Here is a 26072-nt window from a genome sequence, read left to right on the forward strand (position 1 = left end):
TTTCCAATTTCAAATAATATAAAACATTGGTTTCCCACTGACTTATAAGAGGAGAGTTAGGATTCTTCCAATTTAACGAAATAAGTCTGCGTGCCAAAAGTGTAGTGAATGTAATCACAGTTTGCTTGTCCTTCTCCACTACAAGTCCATCTGGAAGAACACCGAACACAGCTGTTAATGGGTTAGGAGGGATTGTGATACCAAGGCTGTCTGAAAGGCACTTAAAAAGTTTTGTCCAAAATGATGTTAATTTAATGCAGGCCCAGAACATGTGACCCAGTGAGGCAGGAGCTTGGTTGCAGTGTTCGCAGGTTGGTTCTTGCCCTGGAAACATTTTGGTCAGTTTTAAGTGAGACAGATGAGCTCGATATACTGTATAATTTTTAGTTGAATAATTCTATGCTTTGCACATATGGAGCTCGAGTGAATTCTCTGCTTTGCTACCTTCCACTTATTTTCTGATATATTGATTAATAGATCTTCTTCCCAATGTCCTCTTGGATCTTTGAAAGGTAGGGACTCTAACAGGATTTTATATAATGCGGAAATGGTGTTTAATTCCTCGGCATTGAGCAGTACTTTTTCCAGCATTGTGGAGGGTGCGAGGTGGGGAAAATCGGGCAATTTCTGTTTAACAAAATATCTAATTGGAAGATAGTGAAAGAAATGTGTAGCTGGGAGGTTGAATTTTGAACGTAATTGTTCAAAAGATGCAAATATGTTGTCTATATAAAGATCTCTGAGCATTTTAATCCCAAAACTTTTCCAAGTATTAAAAACTGGATATGTTTGCGAGGGTTGAAAGAGGTGGTTTTCTTGCATAGGTGCCACCGATAAAAGATTTTCCATCTTAAAATGCTTTCTAATTTGGTTCCATATTCTAAGTGAGTGAAACCCAATTGGGTTATTAGTATATTTGCGATAACTTGCATTTATTGGAGAGCAGAGCAGGGAGTGTAAAGAAGTACTACAGGATTTTATTTCTATTGCGGACCAGGCCTGTGTATGTTCATTTATTTGTGTCCAGGTTTTTATGGCTTGTATGTTTGCTGCCCAGTAATAAAACTGAAAATTAGGTAGAGCCATGCCACCTTCTGCCTGAGGTCTTTGTAGGATTGCTCTTCGGATACGTGGGTGTTTTGAGTTCCAAATGAATGAGGTTATTGTTATTGCTGTGATGCCTCTAATTAATTAATTATCTTTCCACTAACTCTAAGCCTAGTTCCTGTTTTGCTGCATCGATGAGATGTTTCTGCAGAAGAGGTACTGTTGTGATTGCAGCTAAAAAAATGTCCAAGGTTGTGTGAGGCCTTCCAAACAACCTCCCAACTGATAGCTAACTTTAATTTACACCAGGCAAAAAACTTTGGCTTCAAATGTAAAATACATGTAACCCTAATTAAAATGCTCTCACAAGGAAGTGGACTACCATAAACCCCTGGCTTTTAGAGAGATGGGCCACAAAAGAATCTTTATACAAGGAGATTTGTTAACAAAAACCATTAAATATATCAAATTCTTAAAAGTGCAAAAAAAAAAACCTCAAAAGAGACAAAAAGAGCTGTCAAAATGGTAATCCAAAAGTAAAGCACGTCCCAGTACAAAATCCTTAGTGGCAAAAAAGAGTCAAAGAAATAAGACAATAGTCACAGAAGAACCCACGCTCTACCAGCCTTCCTTTTATAGGCCTAGGGGGCGATGGATGGTCCCACCTCTAGGGATCCACCCCCAAAACACAAGGAACATAAAGACACATAATGTAACTATACTTAAATACTCTTAAACATAACCAAAACAGTAGTAATTAAACATATCAACTAAATGATAAATGAACAGAACAGAAATAATCATAATACATAATCCAAACTGTAAAGTGAGAAAAAGACAAGGAAAAGGAAAACAAATATAAGCCAGAGAAGGAACATGGCTGAAACATAACAGGTACCAATACTAGCTTAGAAACAACTGCGACTTTGTGTTGACCTCACAGTCACTGCTTGGTGATGGGGCCGATGACAAGCCTATAATTCCACTTTTCTACTCGCTCAAAGCCTGGTTTCCTTTAGCCAGGCAAAGGAGCTGTGAAATCTTTTAACAGGCTGGGTCTGAAAAGTGTAAGTAACACACCAAAGCCCAAAACACAAAATGAAGGTCCATGTCAAATACAAGCAATGATTTCTCCCACTAACCTGAATTCTTACTTCTAACATCTCCTAACACTCTCAAGCTCTTCTGTCTTATTTTAGAATTTGTCCACAGTTCCAGGAACGCAGTGCTGTGCCTCACATGTATTGTAATTGGTGTTTTGTATTAATATGTGTGCAATTTCTTGAGGAATGTTTTGGGACTCCTTGGTGGCTATTATGGGGTTTCTGAGAGTGAGGAATACAAATCAGACATTTATTTTGTCTTGTCTTGGTTCCTGACTAAGATGTAATTTTTTTAACCTCTTATTGCCGCACCATTCTCTAAGGGGTCATACTATGTGCTTTTTTGATATCTGTGTAAGTTAAAGACTTGACATGTGCTTCTCTGTGTTTTCATTTCCGGTGTTCTGGCTTACTTTCTGGCATGCAATTCTGATGCTTGTCTGAGGTGTCTGGTTTGGCAACAGATCAGTTTGTCTTACTGGTTTTGACCCTGGCACATACTCTATTTTGTTAATGTTTCATCCTCTATCTGAAAAAAAAATGATTTTGCTTTGACAGAACAACATGAAGACGTTAGACACCCCATGACATCCAATCATGTGACTAGGGACAGACTCTGTTGCTATAAACCATTTGGCCATGACCCAAGGATTGCAGCAATTATGTCAAAAACCCATTAAAGATGGAACAGTGGTGATGTTGCAGACACAACAAAAAACAACATCAAATACAGTAATGCTACAAAATGTCCAAAATAGCCAGCAAAACAAAGATTTAACTTTCATCAAAGGCATTAGCCGAAACATGTCCTGCACAGCATATATATATATATATATATATATATATATATATATATATTGTGGCAAACGGCCAGGATCCATGCCCAGCCGGAACACCTCTTCACTCTATATTCAAGGGGAGCAACCCTGGGTGGTGCAATACAGCCGGAACTTGGTGATCAACCACCTGGAACACTTCTGGGTGGACTATTAAAGGGCCCAGCATCCACCACTCAATGGCCAGAGTCGGGAGGAGGAGGACGAAGCTTGGAGGAGGAGTGGTGGAAGAAGAAGAAAATGTGTGGTGCTTTATTTACACTTGGGACTGTATTGTGCCTGTGGGGATTACGGGGAAGACATGCCCCACAGGTGAAGAAAAATAAAAGTGTATTTATTTTAATGTGCCTCAGTGTCCATCTGTGTCGGGTCAGGTGCCCATATAGCGCCTTTTGTTTATATACAGTATATATATGTATGTGTATGTGTGTGTGTGTTGTGGAGGGCGGTCGGGTCCCATAGCTACGATAACAAACAAAATTACAATATCGTTGGACAAAGATTCAAAAGGACAAATGAACACTTGGTTTTTTTTTTTTTAAAGTGAACTGATTCATTGTCCAAACCTTTTACATCTACTATATTGTTATGGAGAGCCAGAGCCTATCGTACGTTAACATTTCCTTTTTAGTTGCTACTTTTAATCAAAGCCATCTACAGATCACTCATTTTGCCAAGGATCACACAGTGATTTAGCAGTGGGATCAAACGAGCATCCTGGGGCTTTCCCATTCAGGGCCTTAACCACTAAGCCATTCGTCTAAAATGTTTTCACCATAAGCTAAGTACAGGAGCCTTTGATATAAAATATCACATACTTGAACCTGTGATCAGCTTTCTTTTTTTATTATGTTATGTTCACACATGTCATGTACTGTATCTATGGTGAAAGATGAGAAATAAATTTGGTTAGTTTTACTAAAAATAACAAAAAACAAATGATGAAGAGTTATTTCTGGGAACTTGTATTAGCTGACAGAAGTGCTGGTAATCATTACATAAGGCTTCAGAATTTCCAGTATTTCCCATCAGTGGCGTCCTGCTGTTGACCCGTCTTTGAAGAATTCACTTTACTTGATAAGTGAAAGTTAATAATTCTGAATTATGTGCTGAGTGCTTCTTCTCACTCTTGACTTTTTTTTATTAAGGTCACCATGTTGCCTCAATCAACAGAGTGCCATATTAGTATTTCACTGCCTGCTTCATCTCACCAGTCTTAGCCAAGGAATGTGCAACCCGGTTTGATGGGACAAGCTGCACTTTTATAAATTCAAGGCAAGAAAGATAAATCCAGCCTTTCACATGACACACAGTTAAAGACATTTACAGAGTTACTTCGTAATGGCTTTTGCAGGCAGGGAAATAACTTTTCTGTTAATGTGTATTTCAGACCAAAAATCCGATGTTGGAGCTTTTCAGTCTTCCCCGAGTTTTGTGGTTGTTTACTTTTTATCATTCTGATGCTAGATGATTTATTTATTCATTTATTTGTGACTAATTTGTAATTAAGAAATTAAATGACCTCATTCCATTAAAGATGTCTTGGGACTCCAAGGCCCTTCGCAGCAATAGTCCCAGGTGACATGGACATGTGTGTTCTTCTGATCCATCTGGGCTCGTAAGTCTGTCACGTCTGTTTGGTACAGCAAGCATTCCTAGCAGTCTTTGCCAAATATTCTTGACCCTTGGACAAAAATGGAAATAATGTTAACAATAACAAAACAAAACGCAAACTGTAGAGCCAGCCTATTCAAATGGTGACCCATGGGTCAGAGGCGGCTCAGAAGCAACCTCCAAGTGGCCCAGCCTCTGGTCTCGCTAGAAACGCAGAGAAAACTGAGAAAAACACATTTCAGCCTCCAAAACAACACACGCAACAAAAAGTTAGCCTTCTGCTTTTCATCCTCTTCCTGCTCTTTTACCATTTGCTCCCCAAGACTCTCCTGCCCCCCAGCCCATGCAGTAGACACGTCATGATATTAACATAATGCGAGATGTGTAACAAAGCCATGCCTAATCACACGTGGAGATTTTAAACAAACTCCTACTGCTGTATGATCACTCAGTGTGCAGTAGACGTTAGTTACTGTTATGGCTTTGTGCACTGATAGCTTTGATAGCATTCTGTTAAATAGACTTTGTGATGTGACTGGATTATATTTACACAGTGACACAGTGGTGGCACTGCCACTTTGCAGTAAGGAAATCATAGGTTTGTGTCTCAAGTCCTCCCTGCGTGAGTAAAGAGAAAGGCACTATATAAATGTAAAGAATTGTTTTATTATTATATGAGCAAAATATTAATTTTATTTCAAAAGGGAAACAAATATTATTGCTATGCACTTTGAGATGTGCCTAGGTCAGATACAGTATGAGTAAAATGTTTATTTTTTTATTTCAAAAGTGAAAAAAAATGTAAAAGCTTTTTATTGTTTTTATGCACTTTTTGATGTGCCCGTGTCAGATGTGACCGCATTTAAAAGTGAAGCAATGACTAAACATTACTTGTTTTTCAATACTTTCATTTGTGTTGGTTTAAATGTTGTCATTACCTGCAGCTTTCTGGCCACTGAAAATGTCTGGCCCAGCTAAATTTTAATTGAATAGCCCTGCTGTAGAGCTTCTCTCATACTTAATGGTCATGTGGCTGGAAAGGGGAGCAGTTTTCCAAATTTGGCGGAAGTCTTGAAATCATGACATTTTTTGAATTTTATTTTCTTGATGTTTTGAAATATCCTAATCTCAGTTCTGCTATGATGTCCATCTGAGTGTGTTTATCTTCCACGTCTCGGGCCACATTGGCTAACTCAGTGTCACAGAGTAGGAAAACGGTCCTAACTGGCTCGCAGATCTCAGAGTGATGCAAATGTGGTCCTGTACTTAAGAGAAAAAGCATTTGTTCAGTTTTCCTCACTTAGAAAACTACTCCTGGCTTCATCAGGATTCAGGAGAGCTCATGAGCCATCCTAACTTGTAAGATGGCTTTCAGATGGAGATCAGCACCCAAATCCTGGGAAAGACGGATTGTTTTGTAAATGCTGGATTGAAAATAAACTTGTAAAATAGATATCGATTTGAGGTTGTGCTGTGTATCCAAAGTGGTCAATTTCGAGGAGAGGCTGACTACGTGGGTGCCAACATGATAAGCAAAGGGGCTGAATATGATGCAACGGGTCATCAAAGCGAAATATAGTCATGCAAAAATATTTGAATTGCATCTGTTCATCGTGTAGGTCACCCCACTGACAAGCTCTGTCTTTTGATCAAAAGGTCTGACACACCACCTTCTCCTTTGTCTTCATCTGAAAGCCTCTAATATCAGGCACAGCCCTTCTTCCATCTGCAGAGTCTCACCTTTCCTGCTGTGACATTGTTAGGCATGTAATGTTGACCAAACACTGTCACCTACTGGCTAGGTGACTATCAAAGTGCCAGTTGAAGGGGCCATAACAAGCATGAATGTGTTTTTGTCACTGACAGTTTGTGTGATTTGCATTGTGGTCTGCATGCCGGTTTCAAGTGGTAAGTATAAACAAGGCTGTCAGATTTTCATTGTACAGATGACAGTGATGATCCTATAAACCTATAACCACCATGGTCTCTAAACCCTAAGCCTTTGGTCTCCAAGACAACAACCAGAGTGCTTGCTGTACCAGAGGGAGACCACAGTCCCATATGTTACCTGTCAGCCATCATTGCAACTGCCAGGTTGTCTTTCTTCTAGCACTTTGGGACAACGCATCTCTGGTTGCATTTTTATCTTTCTTTATCTCATGCTGATGTTCCAGCTCTTCCAGGACACCCAGACCATATGTGGGAGATCAGCTCCTTCTTCCTGCTCGGGTAGGACTATAAACTGCATCCCTGTTAGTGTCTGCTTCTGTTGTCTTCCTAGGACTTTGTTTGGCTGTGCTACCTTCATCTGCTTGCAATTCCTCTGTCTGCCAGGCCACGCATTATAACTAATTATCTTCACGTCCCCACCACATTCTAAAATGTAATGATTTGAAACTCAAGTGGCACACAGCCCTTAACAAAATTTAAAAATTCACCAAAAAGTAAGAGAGCATGAACAAGCCAAGACCTCACCTGAGATTATCACACTTTAGAACTTGTTTGATGATGTCATCACTCTGTGTTGCATACATTTTGGTCAACGTCCTACATCAAGTCAGAGGCAGTTTATGGTTTAAAGTCACAGGTTCTAGCCCCTTGGTTTCTCTGTCTGCCCAACAGCGATGTCAACCCAAAGCACATCAGTAGAAGTGCATACAAACATCCATCCCTCCATACATTTTCTGCCATTCTTTGTGACTGAGCCATGGTGCCCCTCAAACCTTCAATTTTTTTATTTTCATTGACGCTACTGTTTTTTTTTTCTCATTTCATTTGAAGTCTGGCTTTTAACTGAGATTTCATCTTTGTTTTTTAATTGTAAACCCATTCTTTACTGGGCAGCCATTATTTTTGTTATGCTTGTTCTTTGTTTTCCATAATACTTAAAATCAGAAGACAGGCTGACATTTAAAGTAGGTGAATTATTTTCTGTGTCTGTATGTTTTATGCACTATTGCTACTACACTGTGTGGACATGAGGGGACGTCGCAGGTCCAACTCCAGGGCCACAACTACACAGATGCAAGTTCTGGTTTCAACTGAACTATTTTTTATTTAACAAAAATACCCTCACATGGTATCTGACACAATTATTACAAGTATGAACTCCTCTTGTGCTGTTCTACTCCACCTCTAACTCACCTGGGTGAGGTGGAGTGACTTCTCTTCTGCCAGACCCAGGAGTACAATATTGCACTCACGAAGCACTTCTGGGCCAGTTCGAACCTACTTAAAGTGGGTAAGTCCTCTCCCAGCTGCACCCAAAGAACTCAACGGGGCTCCCTGTTGTGGCAGAAATGTAACATCTTATTAAAGAAACGTTATCTAACAGGACAAATCAGTAATCAGGCAGGAGAAAAGCTGTTCATTGTATCTTTTAATTACTCCTTGGCAAAATGCCTTCAAAAGCAGCTTGCTACAGCACGGTCAGAATGGTCAGAGAAACAAAGAATAGAGGTTCATATTATAAACTACTGAATTTACATGCAGTGTCAATCAATGCATACATTGTACTCTGGTTGGTGTGTTGGTTTACACCCAAATGATTTATCCATCCATCCATCCATCCATCCATTTTCCAACCCGCTGAATCCGAACACAGGGTCACGGGGGTCTGCTGGAGCCAATCCCAGCCAACACAGGGCACAAGGCAGGAACCAATCCTGGGCAGGGTGCCAACCCACCGCAGGACACACACACACACCAAGCACACACTAGGGCCAATTTAGAATCACCAATCCACCTAACCTGCATGTCTTTGGACTGTGGGAGGAAACTGGAGCGCCCGGAGGAAACCCACGCAGACACGGGGAGAACATGCAAACTCCACGCAGGTAGGACCCGGGAAGCGAACCCAGGTCCCCAGGTCTCCTAACTGCGAGGCAGCAGCGCAGTATAAAATAAAAGTCTATTGTATTATATTCTGGTTCTTCTTATACCTTTGAGTTGTGCCACCACCCTTGAATTTTTTGTGCATATAACAATTGTCCATTCTGATTGTTTATAGGACATCTGCTCACTTCTTAGTCATCTCTTAGTCTCTTTCAGTACATTTTGTTGTTCACCTATCTGGCCTCCTGATATGACCGCAAAGGTTTATGATATTCATTAATCCTTTATGCTATTTCTTTAAGATATAAGCCATGTTATCCTACAATTATTCTTCCACACTGTCAGGACGACAACTTCTATTTAGCCCTGGTGGTGTGCACACAGGACTCCCAGAAGAGGGAAGCTGCCACCCCATGTGTTGGGAAGCAAGCAGCTCCTCTCCATCATTCTTCTCTCCTGGCTTCCCATCCAGGAATGGGAACAGCAATAATTTGTGCTTGCTAATTTATGCATCTAGCAATTCTTATTTTCAAATATGACCTCCATTTCCTCAAACCTTTTGTCGTGACTTTTTTATGTAAAAATTTGCCATGTGAAAAAATAAAACAAAAATGAGCGACTCACTAAAAGATAGATGGCAGCAGTCTTGGTTACTGAAAAAGTTCCTGCTGTCATTGATGTTGGCAAGAAGTAAAAAAGATGTTGCCATTGAGTTTTGTACTCCATACATCAATCTTTATTCCAATTCAAAATTATTTTTTGTTGATTCCGGAACACATTGTTCTAATGAATTTGACCAGTAATCTAAAACTATAACTTACATGCTTCTCGTTATTAGGACCACCAGTAAAGAATCAGATGTCAAAAATATTATATTCATAATCAATGACTTTGAAATAGCACAAAATGACACTCCACATTCCTGTTACCAATCCCTATTTTTTGAAGTTTTGGGAATAGGAGTAACTTTGACCCCTCGTATCCCATTAGGGGGTGAACCCCTGAGAACAGCTGATGTGTTGTTGAGGATTAATTGAAGATGTAATTTCCTTGAAAAAAATATGGTCCAAAAATGGCATTAAAGAGGGTTTATTGGGTCTAGAGACACCAAAAGCTGGATATCTTGCATACAGTGCATCCGGAAAGTATTCACAGAACATCACTTTTTCCACATTTTGTTATGTTACAGCATTATTCCAAAATGGATTAAATTCATTTTTTTCCTCAGAATTCTACACACAACACCCCATAATGACAATGTGAAAAAAGTTTACTTGAGATTTTTGCACATTTATTAAAAATAAAAAAACTGAGAAATCGCATGTACATAAGTATTCACAGCCTTTGCTCAATACTTTGTCGATGCACCTTTGGCAGCAATTACAACCTCAAGTCTTTTTGAATATGATGCCACAAGCTTGGCACACCTATCCTTGGCCAGTTTCGCCCATTCCTCTTTGCAGCACCTCTCAAGCTCCATCAGGTTGGATGGGAAGCGTCGGTGCACAGCCATTTTAAGATCTCTCCAGTGATGTTCAATCAGATTCAAGTCTGGGCTCTGGCTGGGCCACTCAAGGACATTCACAGAGTTGTCCTGAAGCCACTCCTTTGATATCTTGGCTGTGTGCTTAGGGCCGTTGTCCTGCTGAAAGATGAACCGTCGCCCAAGTCTGAGGTCAAGAGCGCTCTGGAGCAGGTTTTCATCCAGGATGTCTCTGTACATTGCTGCAGTCATCTTTCCCTTTATCCTGACTAGTCTCCCAGTCCCTGCCGCTGAAAAACATCCCCACAGCATGATGCTGCCACCACCATGCTTCACTGTAGGGATGGTATTGGCCTGGTGATGAGCGGTGCCTGGTTTCCTCCAAACGTGAATCCTGGCATTCACACCAAAGAGTTCAATCTTTGTCTCATCAGACCAAAGAATTTCTTTCTCATGGTCCGAGAGTCCTTCAGGTGCCTTTTGGCAAACTCCAGTCGGGCTGCCATGTGCCTTTTACTAAGGAGTGGCTTCCGTCTGGCCACTCTACCATACAGGCCTGATTGGTGGATTGCTGCAGAGATGGTTGTCCTTCTGGAAGGTTCTCCTCTCTCCACAGAGGACCTCTGGAGCTCTGACAGAGTGACCATCGGGTTCTTGGTCACCTCCCTGACTAAGGCCCTTCTCCCCCGATCGCTCAGTTTAGATGGCCGGCCAGCTCTAGGAAGAGTCCTGGTGGTTTCGAACTTCTTTCACTTACGGATGATGGAGGCCACTGTGCTCATTGGAACCTTCAAAGCAGCAGAAATTTTTCTGTAACCTTCCCCAGATTTGTGCCTCGAGACAATCCTGTCTCGGAGGTCTACAGACAATTCCTTTGACTTCATGCTTGGTTTGTGCTCTGACATGAACTGTCAACTCTGGGACCTTATATAGGCAGGAGTGTGCCTTTCCAAATCATGTCCAATCAACTGAATTTACCACAGGTGGACTCCAATTAAGCTGCAGAAACATCTCGAGGATGATCAGGGGAAACAGGATGCACCTGAGCTCAATTTTGAGCTTCATGGCAAAGGCTGTGAATACTTGTGTACATGTGCTTTCTCAATTTTTTTATTTTTAATAAATTTGCAAAAACCTCAAGTAAACTTTTTTCACATTGTCATTATGGGGTGTTGTGTGTAGAATTCTGAGGAAAAAAAGAATTTAATCCATTTTGGAATACAGTAATCCCTCACTTATCGCGCAATAACTGAATTTCCGCGAAGTAGGGACACCATATTTATTTAATTATTTAACATGTATTTGGACGTTTTTAAACCCTCCCTGTATTGTTTACAACCCACCCTTTACTCTATTAATAATAGGGACAACTGCTAAGCAATATGAAATCGGTAGATAAGTTTACACTTACTGTATAGCGAAGTACACGTAGCAGCTTGTAGGCGGTCATGACGTCGTTGTTGCAAAGATTCCTAAAGCAGATTCCATCCAGACTACTGCCTTATCACGTCCACTTGCAACTCGTTTTGTGCCCTGGTTAAAGGACACTGCGGCTGTAGATCTTATATGCTTTTCCTCCTTTTTAAATAAAAAGAATCGTTGACTCATTGATGCTGTAATGGTGTCTGCAGCGGTGTAGCTGTTCCCTTCCTTCAACATATCCAAAACTTTTACCTTTTCTGCAATCATTTGTATCTTCTGTTGGTGCTTGGACACGGCCCCTGAAGCAGTAGCACGTTAATGCTGAATGAGTGAGATGAGACTTCCTGGTTAATGCAACACTCCGTCGCTGAGCCAATCAGCCGCACACAGGAACTTAACTGCGTGCTCTGATTGGGTAGCTTCTCAGCCATCCGCCAATAGCATCTCTTGTATGAAATCAATTGGGCAAACCAACTGAGGAAGCAAGTACCAGAAGTAAAAAGACCCATTGTCCGCAGAAACCCGCGAAGCAGCGAAAAATCCGCGTTATATATTTAGATATGCTTACATATAAAATCCGCGAAGTCGTGAATCCACGAAAAGTGAACCGCGAAGTAGCGAGGGATTACTGTAAGGCTGTAACATAACAAAATGTGGAAAAAGTGATGCGCTGTGAATACTTTCCAGATGCACTGTAACTAGACGTCAAGATGAATCGAACAGTATGTCATATGTGGGGGTTTTTTCCTACCAGTTAGTCAGGAAGTGATTTCAAAGTGTGCAGAAGTAATTTTAATGAATATAGCTAGAATCGTAAAGATAAGTGAGGACAGATAGTGGTGGTGACAGTTTAATTGTGGAACATAATATTTTTAAGTAAACTTTTTTAGTTCTTTTAGCAAACTTTTTAGTATTGCAGCATGAAAGTTTCTGTAGAAGCCAGTGCAGCGCTAACACCGTATGATGCCATCAATGAAGTAATGAAAAGGAATGTAAACACTAAATAAAATAACATTTCAAAAAAAAAAAAAAAACGGCGTGGAAAAAAATATCCAATATGTTCCAAACTGAGTTAAACTTTAAACTCTTTGCCAAGACATTTTCAAACAATCAGTTTATCGTGACCCTAGTGTGTGCCATCATCCAAAGCTTTGCCACACAGAGCAGTTTAGAAAAAAAAATGTATGTTACAGTCCAAAAATGAAGTAAAAATGGTCCAATAAATCAAACTTTCGAATCTGTCCTCTGAGATTCTGTTTGTTCAGTCTGTAGTGGTATTGTGATTATTTTGGAGCCAGCACATCTGCTGCAGTTTGAAAGAGCAGTTCCCTTCCAGTTTGTGACAGCACAGGTCGCGGTGCAGCGATATGGTCCTTCAGCAGGCCTGAGAGACACAAATGAGCAAATAGGAATCAAAGGCACACACCTGCAGGACAAAGACTTTTAGGTCCAGCCATGACAGTAAATTGCCCCCCTTGTTTTGTTGTATTGGTGCAGCGATGTGCCCAGCGTAGTTTTGCCAGGCTCCCACTGATGCCAGTTGCCAAACCTGCCTTTTCTCAATCACATTCTCAGGCGTAATTGGTAACACTCTCTTTCCATAATACAGCATGTGCCTTTTTCTGCTTGGTGCAGAGTTCTGTTGACATCCTTTACTGTCTTATTTTTTCTTTCGTGTGTTTCATTGCATATCTCTTAATTGTAAAATGATGGAAAAGCCATCTTGCGTGCTTTCTCTGAAGGATGCCATTTAGAGTTCCATTCCATTGTGGAAGGTGCTATTTGTGCACAGCAACGGCCCAACACATAGAGCTGAACGTTTAGCACCAGGCCTCTGAATTCTGTGTGTTTCACGCTGAGGTCTGATTTATGGAGCTCACTTGCCGGTGTGTCATTTTGAATGCAACAATAAACTGGACAGCAGGGATGCTGGAATGCAGAAAGGTCAGGGGCCAGCTGGTTCAAGCGCCACCTCCTCCACTTCAACCAAATTGTTATGCCAAAAAAACACTGCATGAAGGAAATGTTTTATGATTGTGGTTCTGGAGTTTAGTTTGTCACTTTTGTAGCTCTCCTTGCCGTTACAAATGTAGGAAAGCTGGCCCAAACAAAAAACATCTTTGTTTCAGTAGACCACACAAAGAGAGTTTGTCATGCAAAGGCAGCCAAAAGTGGCTCAACCACAATTCTCAAAAAATCCATTTTTGTTATACTAAAGCAATCCTGAAACCTCATTACAGTCTGTAAAGAAAGAAATGCAAATATTTCCCAGCTGTATTTTTGCCTCCTTTTTATGAAAGGGCTCCAAAACCATGCTTGCATTTTTAATATAAACAATATATTATCAAGTTTGTTTTAATTTTTAAACATCCTTTTGACTTCTTCAGGGAGTCTGCTACTTTTCAGCGTGTATACTGGCTACAAAATGTAATACTTTGATAGTAACAGAAACCCAAATGCCATCTGCTTTGAATGGTCTTTCTTTAAGGTACGACTTTTTAAAGATGTCAAACCAAGTCGACCTTCCTTATCAGTGTAAGCATTTCACAAACTGAACAGGGTATCTAACGTCACTGAAATAAATCAGGTTTTAAGGTCTTCAAACACCCCCTTGCACTTAAGGCTTTTAAGTGGGATTGGCCCTGCAGGCACCAACGTCCAGGAATGCAGACAGCACAAAAGGCTCACTGGCTAAGGGAAGACAAGGGTCAAGTCTATCAGCAGGGGGAGGGACATGGGAGAAGACAGCTGATAGCAGGAAAGGTCATTAGCAGAAGCTCCAGGGTTGTGGTGAAGAATTTTCACTGAGTAAATTCCCTGTAGAGAGTCAACTTCAGCCCTATCTTGAGTGCCAGTCACACACTCCATTCCCATCCACCTGCTTCCTCCCGTCTTGTACCGGCTCTCTCTTGCTCCTGTCCTTCTCTCCATCTTTTAACCTCCGTGCCTCTTTTTGTTTCTTTTTTTTGGTCCCTTTTCATCCCCTTTTGTCTTGTGCAGGCTTCTCATATACACTGCTGCCAAACTGGGGCACAGGCGTGAGGAGCCACCCAATCTGCAGCATCATTGAGGCACCTGACTGATCCGTCTACCTCCACACGTGCATGCAGCGCAGTCAGTTAGATACCTTAATGCGGCGCGGAGCGAAGCGCACTTACTGTATACACACCTACACCTGCTTGGGGCATGATTGATTATTTAAAATTATCCACCTATTGTTAAGCCACAGATCCGCTATACCACAAGGTTGTAACCTATTAGTTGTTCCTTGAAGAAGGCAAATTTGTAATGTTCTGATATTTCCTTTTTTTCAACGCTAAACTTTAAATTTAAACCTCTGGCAGTTTACTGCTTAGCTTTTCACCATTTAAGTCACTCATTGATCAACTCATTAAATATTAAGACAAACTGGAAAAACTGAGGTGTTCTAAAACTTCTGACTGTTTTTGTTTGTGTGTGTGTATATATGTATATCTTAAAATATGTAAAATACTATATGAATAATATAATATTCTTTTAATAAACTAATTAAATGCTTAAATTGAGCAGAACTCATGATAAAAATTTGTTTTCTCTTAAAAAAAAAAATTGATTTACCTCGTATTTCGAGCATGGAATAGAAAATACTTTTTGCACACCAGCTGTGCGATATCTTGATTAGGTCTAACAAGATAGATCTTTATAGCAGTAAGATCCAAAATGATTGTTACATATTGACATTTTTTTGTTAAAAAAAATGTCATTCAAAGTGTATAGGTGGGTTTACACCTAATGCGTAAGACGTTGGTCAGATAATGCCCACAACAGCCGTCACAAAACACCTTTTCAGTTACACAACTCTCACAATCTCTCAAGTTACACAATCTCTCCTAATCTTAACCATAGTGTAACTGGGCATACAACAGGCATTCTGCCTACTATTCTGCCCTGTGATGCCACACTGATTTTTCATTCTTATTTTAGATGCCTGCTATCCTCTATTTACGTGGTTTACTCACAAGATGCCCATGCTTGGTGCTAAGGCCCTTGAAGATGGTTTATAAGATAACTCAGATGGTGTCCATCTATATATGGCCTACTACACGTTATCATGTATCTAGCAGTCAACGTGTTAAACAACTTACTATGTGTTTAAATTAACAATTTCCCTCTTGTTATGGCAGTGCTGCTGTGCAGTCTGTTTCCTTTAACACACAGTTGGTCCTCTAAATTGTGTTGTGCAGTGATGTGTTTTTTTCTTCAATCAAGGCAGAACCCCATAACAAACATGGTTTGAAAATGCCTACTGAGAGAATTCTGCTAATAATAGCAACATTCGTTGTTGAGCTTCCTGAACTACACATTGATGCTGTTATGACTAGGAATCCCAAAAGCATTTTCAAAAATGCCTATTAGAGAGAGACATCTCATCAACAACTTCAGCGAGATACAAAAAGGGCCACATAGAGTCTTTATTATCATAAAAATGTTCTGTAAGTACATGGAGCTCTGTAAAGCTCACAAAGCAAAGGGGAGTTGCACAGACAATGCAAAGCGAGCAAGGTCCAAGATAATATCCAATGGTGATGTCATAAGACAGTCAGAAATATCCAGAAAAATCTAAAGCACAAACACAGCAAAACACAATTAAACTCGCTGACTCCCTAGCACATTTGAAATGAACCGCCAGAATCTGAGAGAATCTCTAGTTACAGTATATAGGGCAGGGGGCAGTTCCTGATGGTTATTAGCAGGTGGCTGCAACCCACAAAACACAAGGCACATAACAAAGGCAGCTTACACGCAAACAAACAAACCAAACAGTGCCCCAAACCAGTAAAACACATACATAATATCAAATGTCTGACATAATTTACACTATTAACATAAACAAAAGAATCAAACATGATTAAAGAAGACTTAAAACAATCATTTGTTAACCCCAGCCAGAGGAGGCACTCATTCTGAAATATAACTCACGAGTTTCACTTGGGCCAACCAACAATGATGAAACTTTGAGGGCCGACTGTACATGCAGTATTGGATAGTGTAATAAATGTACATTTGCATGATTTTCCATGTTATTTAAAGCGTAAAATAAATTTTAGTGAACAGGGACACAATCAATGCATGTCTTAAATTGCTCAAGGAATACTCCATGAACCCTTGTGTGTATTAGTAAGTTCCACAGTATTCAAATTTGCAATTACAAATGGTGAATGAATTTTATGCAAAACCGTAGATGGACACCTTATTTTATACACAAGGCCAACATTCTTGGTGTGTCACTATGGACTCATAGAAGAAATTATGCAAGACAATAATTATTCCATAACTACATAATAGACTGGACTGCCAATACTGATGCTCTGTGCAAGAGAGGACAGAGCCGACTATACTTCCTTAGAAGGCTGGCATCTTTCAACATCTGCAATAAGATGCTGCAGATGTTCTATCAAATGGCTGTGGCGAGCGCCCTCTTCTACGTGGTGGTGTGCTGGGGAGGCAGCATAAAGAAGAGGGATGCCTCACGCCTGGACAAACTGGTGAGGAAGGCAGGCTCTATTGTAGGCACGGAGCTGGACAGTTTGAAATCTGTGGCGGAGTGATGGGCACTGAGCAGGCTCCTGTCAATCATGGAGAATCCACTGCATCCACTAAGCAGTGTCATCTCCAGACAGAGGAGCAGCTTCAGCGACAGACTGCTGTCAATGTCCTGCTCCACTGACAGTCTGAGGAGATCGTTCCTCCCCCACACTATGCGACTGTTCAATTCCACCGGGGGGTTAAACATTAATATTATACAATGTTATTGACTGTTATACCTGCCTCGCACTCTCCACCTTGCACTTTTTAACTTGGACTGTGTTTTTATCACTCTTTAATTAATATTGTTTTTATCAGTATGCTGCTGCTGGAGTATGTGAATTTCCCCTTAGGGATTAATAAAGTGTATGTCTGTCTGTCTGTCTGTCTGTCTGTCTAGATTTCTTTTTTACGAATGCGAACACTTGTTCCCAATATTTTTTTTTGTTATTTAATGCTTAGACATTTTTGTGGAATTCATCTCAGCCTAAGGGTGCAGCGTGTCATTGTGGGCAATTCTTTGCCCCCTCATAGGTTTGCTAACTGACCAAATTAAGTGACTTCACTTAGCGATGGGTAAAACATTCTCGTTTGATGCAGGGTTGTAACGTAAACAGTAGATCATCCTCAGGATTCTATGCAGAAAGCTGCCTTATAGATTTTGTCACTAAGCAAGTTGTAAGTAGATGATTAGCTGGGATCCTGTATCCTTGTGAAAGAGTTTTAATGAATCATTGCAAGTTAAAAGAATTGGTTTGCTTACCTATTTAGCTCTTAAGAAAAGGTTAGAAGACATCTAGAAACAGTGGTTTAGAAACCATTCCTGCAGTAGTATGCACTGAATCATCCTTTGTTGTGGAAATTGGGATGCTCTTTCCAGTGTATTGTGCAATCCAGTCCTCTGTAAGACATGTTCGGTCACACTGAGCCAGTTTCGGCCAAATACGAACAAATTTGGGATGTTGGGGGAAATCCTGTTAAGGACCTCTTATGGCCCACTAAACTAAAAAAATATATCTTAAAATGTAGAACATACTCCAGAAAGCCAATGAGAAAAATTTCTAAATGCAGAGAAAAATTTCTAAATTCAGGAAAAAGTCCTAAAATCTTCAACAACAAAAGTACAATCTTAAAAGGATGCAGGGAGAGTATTTAGACCACATATGGACAACGAATGAATTGGTATTCAAATGCAGGCTTCAAGCTGTGAGGCAGCATTCCCACCCACCAGGCTTTGTGTGTGCGCCCTGCTGTGATGCCATTATAGCTTCATGTATGTGGAGTCAGAAATGATGTAGAAATCAAACATACTCATTAAAGAAAGAAACATGTCTTCTACCAGGTCAAGTTTGATAAAACCTGTTTAAGTTAGTAATCAGGCTGGATAAAAGTCTTTAACTAACTGCTCAGTAAATCCTGAACAGGGAGCATCCCACAGAGCAGTCTGTTACAGAATGATCAGAATACAAAGGGTACAAGTCCGTTTTATAATCAATTGAATTTACACGCAGTGTTAAATCAGTGCATACTTTTTACTCGGGTTGGTTTACACATCAGATAACTTAGAAAATAAAAGTCTATTTTTATTATACTCTTGTTACTCTTCTTATATCTTGAGGTTTAGCTATTATCCTTGAGATTTCTGATCTCTGAGTACATCAGCCTCCCTCTGGCACATACTTGTCTTTTCTGTGCTTAGCCATTTCTGGAGTGACATTTCTTTAAATAAAGATATATTTCAATGTGCACTGCAAGCAAAAATACTTAACTGTTATTACCTCTAAGTTATTCTCTCACATCAGCTGCTGTCACCAATTAAAGAAACATATTTTATTTAGCTTTTGAAAATGTGGAGGCAGTATAAAAAATGCTTAAGAAAACAAAAAGGAGTGATTTTGTAAATTCTGTTCCCCCTCCACTACCTTGAAAACACTACATCAATACTTTATTGGATGTTTTACCACGGAAATTGAATTGTTTTTTTGAAAATATATATCAAATTTGATGTCCGTAACACACTCCATAAAAGTGAAAAGTTTGCCACTGTGTCACATCACCATTTCTTTAATTAACGCGTATTAAGCATTTGGGCACTGAAGATACAAGTCAGTTAAGTTTAGTACTCAGAATTTTCCTCCATTTGTCCATTATGCCAGTCTTGAGCTGCACCTTCATTTCCACATTTGTTGCTTCATACTGTGCCTCACAGGTCAGGACTACTAGTCTCGTACTCACACACTCTGCTTACACAGCCATGCACTTGTAATCTGAGCAGAATGTGGTTTGGCGTTGTTCTGCTGGAAGATGCAGGGATGTCCTTGGAAAAGATGGGTCTGGATGGCTGTGTATGCTGCTCTAAAATTTGTACATATCCCTGTGCATTAGTGGTGCTGTCACAGATGTGACTTAGGCACTGACACACCTCCATAATATGACAGACGTTGGCTTTTGGATCTGACACTTGAATGCTCCTTTTCATCTTTCAGTTGGAGAACACAAGAGTTTTGTTTTTTTTTCACAAAAACCATTTGAAATTCTGAATCATTGGACCACTGAACATGATTCAGCTGTGCTACTGTCCGTCTCAAATGAGACCAAGCCCAGAGAAGTCAGCAGTGTTTCTGGACAGGGTCAGTGTGTGGCTTGTGCTTTGCATAGTAAACCCTTAACAGCGATGACAGGTGTTGACTGACTAAGGTTTAACAAAATTTTCCCATACTCGTGTCTTGATGCATGGCAGTTATTAAGACAGTGGCGTCTGAGGGGTCGGAGATCATACACATCTACAAGCATTCACAGCCTTGCCGTTTATGCACTGAGAATTAACAGATTCCTTGAATCTTGTAATTATATTGTGCATTTCAGAACATAAAATGTCCAGAATCCTACCGATTTGTCTTTGGGAAGCATTTGTCTCAAAGTGCTGGATTATTGCTGACATGTCTAATGGAAAATTGACGAGCCTCAACCCATTTTTGGCACTTGGTCTTCATTGGAGACTGCTTATATCGCAGAACAAGATGGCCTTACTTGTTTCAGGCCACCATGTTATTTCAGTCTTTTTTAGTCTTAAACTACCCCATCACAGCTTTTTTAGTGCAGTTTATTTAAAAATAAACGTATATCTTCAAAAAACAATGCAGTTGACAAGTGAAGGTCCATTTTCAAACACTCTTTTGTTTTTATTAAAATTTTCCATATGATCACAACCTTTTGGGAACTGAGGTTGTACAATAAACATTCTCAATGTCTCTTTTATTGTTTTCATTGGCTGTGATATAAATATTCTTTTAGTCATATTAGTGTTATAACGTACAGTTTAAGGGGCAATGACGATAAGTCCTTTTATTTGCTATTTCAAATAGAAATTTTGTTTTTATAAGAACAAATTGTTTTTTGTTTTCCACTCCTTTAATGTTTATGTGTGCGTGTCTGTCGTAAATTACAATATTTAGTTATTTCAGTCATATAGTTACTAATCATGATTTTACTAATGGCGCCTTTCCCAAATTGTGTAGTCTTGGATATTGCAGGGCTGCCTCTGAACCCCAACTACCATGAATTGCCTCGGCTGATTCAGTAATGGCATTATTGAACTTACTAGAATGTCAAGAAAAGAAAGAGGAAAATCAGTGCATTTAGGCTTATCCTCCGGCCAGCCCCCCAGTAATTCTAAAAGCAGCTTCCAAAGTTAACTTTCTAGATCTTTTGTTTCTCGAAGCTCCCTTTAGGAAGGAGAAAACAGATCTGTGGTAGCAGGCTCTGTTGCCTTGCACAAGCCGCTAAGTCATTCACTTAGCTAAATGGCTGTTGGGAGCTCATGGTTATTCTGCTTCTTTTGATCTCAAGAGGGCTTGGAATTACTTTCTGCACAATACTTTACATAGATGGTTTGCTTCTTGTCCTTTAACATGTTGTCCAGAAAATTCTGGAAGTGGGTCAGTGGCAACTTTTGATGCTGCATGATTAATGTTTGTTGCTGACTACCTGGAAAAGTGTTCTAGTGCCCTGTGTGTACAGTATATGTGTGTGTGTGTATGTATGTATATATATATATATATATATACACACTGATTGGCCATAAAGTTAAAATTACCTGCCAAATACCACGCCCCCATGCCACCAAAACAGCTCTGACCCATCACGGCATAGACTCCACAAGATCTTTTAATTCCTGTAAGTTGTGAGGTAGATACCCAAAAATCAGATTTGGTTTTCCAGCACAACCAACAGATGCTCAATTGGATTGAGATCTGTGGAATTTGTAGGCCAAGTGAACACCTTGAACTCTTTGTCATGTTCCAAAAACCATTCCTGCACAATTTTTGTGTGTATGTATATATATATATATATTTGCAGTTGGAGATCCACGAAGGGAGAAAAAACGAATCACGTATCATAAAATAGTTTTATTCCTGAGCTTTCAACCCCTATCAGGGGTCTTCATCAGAGGATAATGCTTAGACTTACAAGAATCAAAGGCAATATATAGCATCACATTCAGTATGGAGGGGGATGGGGGGGGGGGGTGGAGGTGACTAAGTCAGTATGATCAAGGGGGGGGGAGGGGGGGGGGGTTGTATAGTTTAATCATTGTTTATATGTCCTTCTTAAGTTGGCATATGCTGGGTTTATGTCCAAGTGTCTGTTGATGGCGTTTTCATCTGATAGCCAAGACTCGGCCAACTCTCTTGCGCTTTTTGTACTGGCCTTAAATTTTACTTTTACGTTGTCCCAGTTGAATGTGTGTCCTGTCGATTTCAGATGAAAACGCCATCAACAGACATAAACCCAGCATATGCCAACTTAATAAGGACATATAAACAATGATTAAACTATACAACCCCCCCCTTGATCATACTGACTTAGTCACCTCCATTATCCCCCCCATACTGAATGTGTTGCTATATATTGCCTTTGATTCTTGTAAGTCTAAGCATTATCCTCTGATGAAGACCCCTGATAGGGGTTGAAAGCTCAGGAATAAAAACTATTTTATGATACGTGATTCGTTTTTTCTCCCTTCGTGGATCTCCAACTGCAAATATGCAAACCGTATCACAGACCTTCTCTTTCATATATATATTTTTTTTTTTTTTTTTTTTTTTCCCTGAACACTTTTTTTTCCTTTTATTCCCAAACATCTGACAGATATGTGGCTAATGGCTGTCATGGTCCTGCCCACCTGCGTGCTCTTCCATTTCATTGTGTATAAAGAAGTCTGCGTTTTCAGTCTCAGCTTAAGCGGCTGCTCTGTCGCTCAGAAGAGACATGTTCGTGCAACATTTCAGCAGACAGTCGCTGTGATTAGTCAGATGTTTTTGTTCTTTGGCTACGCCCTGCGTTCTAATGAGTGTCAGGCACAAAATGAAAAAAGATACTTTGTAGCAAAAAACTCCTAAATGATAACAGACACAGAGAACCTCTCCGAGTGAAAAATAATACACTGTATTACCTCACAAGTAGTAACTAACTGTCTAAAAGTGACTTATTGCACATTATTTGGCACGCCCTGTCTCTCTAAGACACTTGTGAGTTCCTCAGCCTCTGTGTTCATTGGGCTGCGCTGGGGTCACTTATCAAATTCATGCTTGGGTCGTTGTCTCAGAGGCTACCATGAGGATGAGCCCATCAAGCGTGACTGGACAGTGTCACCTAGGCATCTCCCTAACCTGGAATAAATGCCAAAGAGAAACCAAAATGCATGAAGAGATGAATTTGGCAAGATCTCCAAAGTATTAAACTATAAAGACAAGCCTACTGCCTGCCTTCATAACCTGTCGCCGTCTGCTAGGAAAGGAGGCTTGTCCATTTTTCCACTTGTTAGTACCAAAGCAACACAATCCTCCTCATCTCCCGTATCTCTTTCTTTTTCTAAAGCCCAGCCTGTCTCCTTTCTGCCAACTTGCTTTTTAACTAAGTGGTTTACTAGTGATGGTTGACCACGAAGCTCACACCTGGGATTTCTTTCGGGCTACACCCGGTTTATGAGGTGGCTTCTGGGTACTATCAGTCGACGGACCCATGTGATACTTTATCTTAATAACTGCAGGTTTTTTGTGCCGCACATCCCATCCCAACCCCCCCAAAATGTCATGTTGGTGCCAACTGTCAACTGGGTCACCCAGCACATCCATCCATCCATCGTGGATTCATTAATTATTAAGACCGCTTCACTTTCTGCCCACTTTATTGTGTTGTAGATTTAATTTTAAATTGATAAATTTGCCATTTTTGCCCATCAACCTACACTCAATAACCTATAATGACAAAGTGAACAAATATTTTCAGAAAAGTTTGCAAATTTATTAAAAATCAAAATCTCTCATTCCTAAAATTTTTCAGGCCTTTAATTCAGTACTTTGCCGAAGCCCCTTTGGCAGTAATTCTTGCTTCAAATATTCTTTTTAAGTCTCCACAAGCTTTGTATTCCTGGCTTTCAGAAGTTTGTGCCATTCTTCCTGTCAGATCCTCTCCAGCTCCATCAGATTGGATGCAAAGTGTCTGTAAACTAACACCTTCAGGCCTCTCCACACGATTTCTGTGGTGTTTAAGGCTGGGCTTTGGCTGGATCACTCAAGTACACTCAGAGGCTTGGCCATGAATCCACTTCAGTGTTATCTTAGCTGTGTGCTTTAGCTCATTATCTTGCTGAATGGTGAATCGTCACCCCAGTATGAGATGGTGTGCGCTCTGGAGTACATTTTCTCCAAGGACCCCTCTGTTTCTGGCTATATTCTATTCTGACCAGTCTCCCTGGCTGATACCACCATGCTTCCCAATAGTGATGGTATAAGGCAGGTGATGAGCAGTCCCTGGTCTTCACCAGACAGAGTCCTTCCTAGTGAATTCAATTTTTGTCTCCTCAGACTAGAGAATCTTCTACCTCACGCTCTCTTAAGTGTTGTTTGGCAAACTCTTCCATCTAGCCACTCCACCATAAATGCCTGATTGTTGGAGTGCTGCTGGGAAAGTTGTTCTTCCGACAGGTTCTTCTGAACCTGAAGCTGTAAGAGTGACCTTGGGTTCTTAGTCACCTCCCTAACCAAGGACCTTCTTGCCTGGTTACTCAATTTGACCAGACAGCCAATTCAAGGAAGAGTCCTAGGGGTTCCAAACTTCTTCCACGTGTGCTGTTTGCAGTTAGGCAGTAAATGAACACTGCATGACTTCCAGGACTGCTTGCCACAGCAACCACAGGTGAATCATGTGTAAAGCAGACTGTCTTTTGCATTCTTAGCTTATATTTTGTAGATTGTATTTTAGTCCATCTTACCACTGATGGAAGGTAGTATCTGATTTTAGATGGAAAAAAGGTACAAGAAATTGCATTAATTCTGTACAGTATAAAAGGCTAACATCAGTGGTGATTGTCTACTGTTTTATATTTGTCCATTTATGCATTTCGTGACTGCTCTGTCCAACTCAGGGTCACATCAGGTGCAAGGACAGAGGCCTGGATGATAATAATAAAAGGAATAATGTATTTTATTTATACAGCCTTTGGCATGCTCAAAACACATTAGGAGCTCCTTCATTAAGGCGTCCATTTGTTCACACATTTAGAACCATTTAATCAGACATGACATGATTGAAAAACCAGTCTATACACTGGAGGTACTACAGATACCACCCAGATTGTGACTAAGCTAAGGTTTTGAAAGTAGGATTTTGAAGGAATCATGCAGCATGGTTTACCACCGCTACTTTGAGTCTTTGCTGTTTTGTTTTTTTTTTGGATATTTTGTTAGCATCCTGTGGGAAGAGTGCAGTGGTAGTGCTAAATTACTAATTACTAGTACTAAATTACTGGGGCTCTGGGTAGTATCAGCAGGGGACACCGTAAGAGATGCAACTACCTTCATCATCTCATGGTAATCCTGTATTTCTGCTTTTGACTCGTAAATGGATATGGAACAGTTGACACCTTTCTGTCTTTAGACAGGCACTACTAGAGCTCAAAATGCCCTCCTGTGATATGGCATGGTGAGCCTTTCCATGGTGCATTCTAATGAGTGAACTGTCTTTTTTAGTTTATTGATCACTTTTTTAGTTCATTTTTTTTTTCTATTCTGCTTTTTTTCCAGATAGAAAGTCCGTCTTTGACAGAGGAGCAGCTGGATGAACTCTTGGCAGATTGCATTCAGGTTCAGAGCAGAACAGAACGCGGCAGCCAGGAGATGAGCCCATCATTTGGGTCGAGCACTTCACTGGCACAGCTCACACCACAGCTCTCTGAATCTGTGCTGTCCCAGCTGCTGGAGGAGGCTGGACGGTCTGGCATTTTTAGCATTAAAGCCACAAAGGAGGATGACGAGGAGGAGGAGGACAGCAGCAATGGCCACTACCTCAGTTGGGTGTTGGCTAATTGCAAGCATGCAGAAAGACTGCTCACAGAGAACAAAGAAGCAGCCAAATCCGAGGCAGAGGAAAGCACTGATGACAGTTGTTACATGTCACAAGCAATCCGGACCAAGAAACTGAATAGACCTGCCTTCCTAGACGACCCATCTTATTGCAGCAGCGGCAGTGTCAATGAGCCTTTGGCACAGGAGCACATTCCTTGCATTCCAGATGCAAAAGGTGAGGGGGCCATTTTGGAAGATTCCTCTCTGGGGTGAAGTGTACCTGTTTTGCTGTAATTTGAGGATGACTTATTACCTGCTGGGCCCAATAACTGTGTTGGCATTCATTGGTAACCATGCATGTGTGCCAGTTCTGATCCTTTACCAGTTAGGCTGAGCAGAGGCTGCGTCCTGTCCCACTTGACCATTGTGGCTAAGCTAGCTGCTAACACGGACCTCATTGAGATTTGCTTGGCATTCCGTTGTTTACTTGCTGCAAGTATTCCCCACTTTCACTATGACTGCATTGTTTTTCTTTTTCTTTAGACATGATGCACGTATTGATACCCAGAATGTATCCATCATGTGCATCAAAATTTTATCTAAATTCTTTGTAAGTTGAAGCCTGATTTTTTTTTTATTATTTTATATTTAACAGTGGTGGTGGCAGAGTGGCACAGTGACTAGTGCAGAGTAGTGATGAGAGAACCCCGCTGAATTTAATTCTCTTTGAGTTCATTGAAAACTTGGAAAGGTTTAGGAATTTTGGTGAACTCTGCAAAATACATTGAAGTCAATCGAGAAGGAGAAACTAAACTAGTTT

The 26072-nt window shown here is 40.5% G+C and overlaps 1 protein-coding gene across 1 annotated transcript in view; it reads left to right on the forward strand.

Annotated features, from left to right (window-relative positions):
- The window catches only part of fsip1 (fibrous sheath interacting protein 1), a 466416-nt gene that overhangs the window by 433097 nt on the left and 7247 nt on the right, over positions 1–26072 (forward strand). Inside the window, exon 11 of the mRNA XM_028821434.2 lies at positions 24992–25487. Within this exon, the coding sequence (XP_028677267.2) occupies positions 24992–25487 (496 nt within the window). The remainder of the gene's footprint in view (positions 1–24991; positions 25488–26072) is intronic.

This window comes from Erpetoichthys calabaricus, chromosome 16 (genome assembly GCF_900747795.2).
Source record: "Erpetoichthys calabaricus chromosome 16, fErpCal1.3, whole genome shotgun sequence".
In the NCBI taxonomy this organism is placed as follows: Eukaryota; Metazoa; Chordata; class Cladistia; order Polypteriformes; family Polypteridae; genus Erpetoichthys; species Erpetoichthys calabaricus.